Here is a 1,598-nt window from a genome sequence, read left to right as displayed (position 1 = left end):
TGTCGCTGACGAAGAGAGTGGAGGCCAAGTTTGTCGGTAATTTCAGCCGCATTCATGGCGTTGGGAAGGTCTTGTTTGTTGGCAAACACAAGCAGGACGGCATCTCTCAACTCATCCTGTGAATAATTTGAAAATTAGGAAACAAAAGCATTCCGCTTGATATAGCAAAGAAGAAGATGGTGCCAAAGAACAAAGAGGGCTCTGCTACAGGGAGAATAGAATAAAGTGGTAGAGACGTCAAATCGATTCCTACCTCATTCAACATTCTGTGGAGCTCGTCTCTGGCTTCAACAACACGGTCACGATCGTTGCTGTCCACCACAAAAATGAGCCCCTGTGTGTTCTGGAAGTAATGCCTCCATAGCGGGCGGATCTGGAAGGAAAGTATAAGCATAAAAATAATATAATTAGTTTTAAATATGTATAAAACTATGTATAAATATGGCCAAATAGATGAAAATCTGTTCAATCAGTTTGGGTATAAAAAAATAATCAAGGATAAAGCAAGGCCATTGGTACAATATTTTTGGTAAAAATGACAATCAGAGCCAGCCATGCAAACTATCAGGCATTGGTAAGAAATCTCTGCTGTTTTATAAATCAGCCTTCACTCCCCCAGAAATCGTACTAGTGTATTTCTGTAATACATTGGGTATTATTGTAAAGTACTATGGTGGAATTTTTCAGCACTAATATGAGGAATGGGCAGGGCAGAAGAAGCATATGGTGAAAAAGGCAGGACATGATGGTCATTTCACTAGAGGTGGGGCGGGTTAGGGGATTCTTCTGCAGCAAATCCAAATAATAGAATGCTGGCCTATCAAACCATAACCAGGGCTACCTTATGATAATGTTCAAACATAACCCAATTATTGAAATTTTAATTTGCATTAAGGATGAATTTACCTTGTCTTGACCGCCAACATCCCAAACAGTAAAGCTTATGTTCTTGTACTCCACTGTCTCCACATTGAATCCTGGTAAAGGAAACATTAAAAAAACATATATCATAATGAACGTTGGATCAAATATAATTCATCACAAATTAAATTGCTGAGATTCTAAATAAATAAATAAATAAATAAATGTACATGCTAAAAAAATATATGGAGTTGGAATCTGACTTAATAGCAAGCGCACTTTGCAAGGTAAATTTGCTATAATATAGAAGATGATGACAATCAACTACTCTTTCAAAAACTAAACCTACTATATTATACATTTGACTCTCATATTTTATCATAAACACCCATCAAATTAATTCTCATGGTTCAAACATGTACTTGATTATGATCAACATAGACAAACTTTGAATGATTCTTCATAAACACATTTAATTTTTATTTAACAGACAAGGCAAAAAATGTGCTCGAATTATTAAATTTTTGAAAAATTTACATACCTCCAATTCTTAGGTACTCACATATCCAACACCTGAAGTTTGATATTGACATTTATATTACTTTGGTGCCATAAAACTAGGTGTATTTCACTTTAAGCTGTTAGTAATAGTGGTAATTTCAATGTGATGTTAAAGATTCGAGTATTTTAGATGTAAATATGAAATTTTAGATGTTAGATATATAAAAATATAAGAA

At 34.4% G+C, this 1,598-nt stretch overlaps 1 protein-coding gene across 1 annotated transcript; it reads right to left on the bottom strand.

The window, feature by feature from the left end:
• Nucleotides 1-6: 6 nt before the first annotated feature.
• Nucleotides 7-1,008, bottom strand: LOC110035192 (ADP-ribosylation factor-like; the record flags this gene model as incomplete). Its single annotated transcript, XM_020739429.1, has 3 exons — nucleotides 907-1,008; nucleotides 254-373; nucleotides 7-116 (listed from the first exon to the last, which is right to left on the bottom strand). Coding segments are annotated over exons 1-3 (317 nt in total), but the record flags the coding sequence as incomplete, so codon positions are not given.
• Nucleotides 1,009-1,598: the final 590 nt, after the last annotated feature.

Source organism: Phalaenopsis equestris, unplaced genomic scaffold (assembly GCF_001263595.1).
Source record: "Phalaenopsis equestris unplaced genomic scaffold, ASM126359v1 Scaffold196642, whole genome shotgun sequence".
NCBI lineage: Eukaryota > Viridiplantae > Streptophyta > Magnoliopsida > Asparagales > Orchidaceae > Phalaenopsis > Phalaenopsis equestris.
This window is presented reverse-complemented; position numbering and strand designations above follow the sequence as displayed.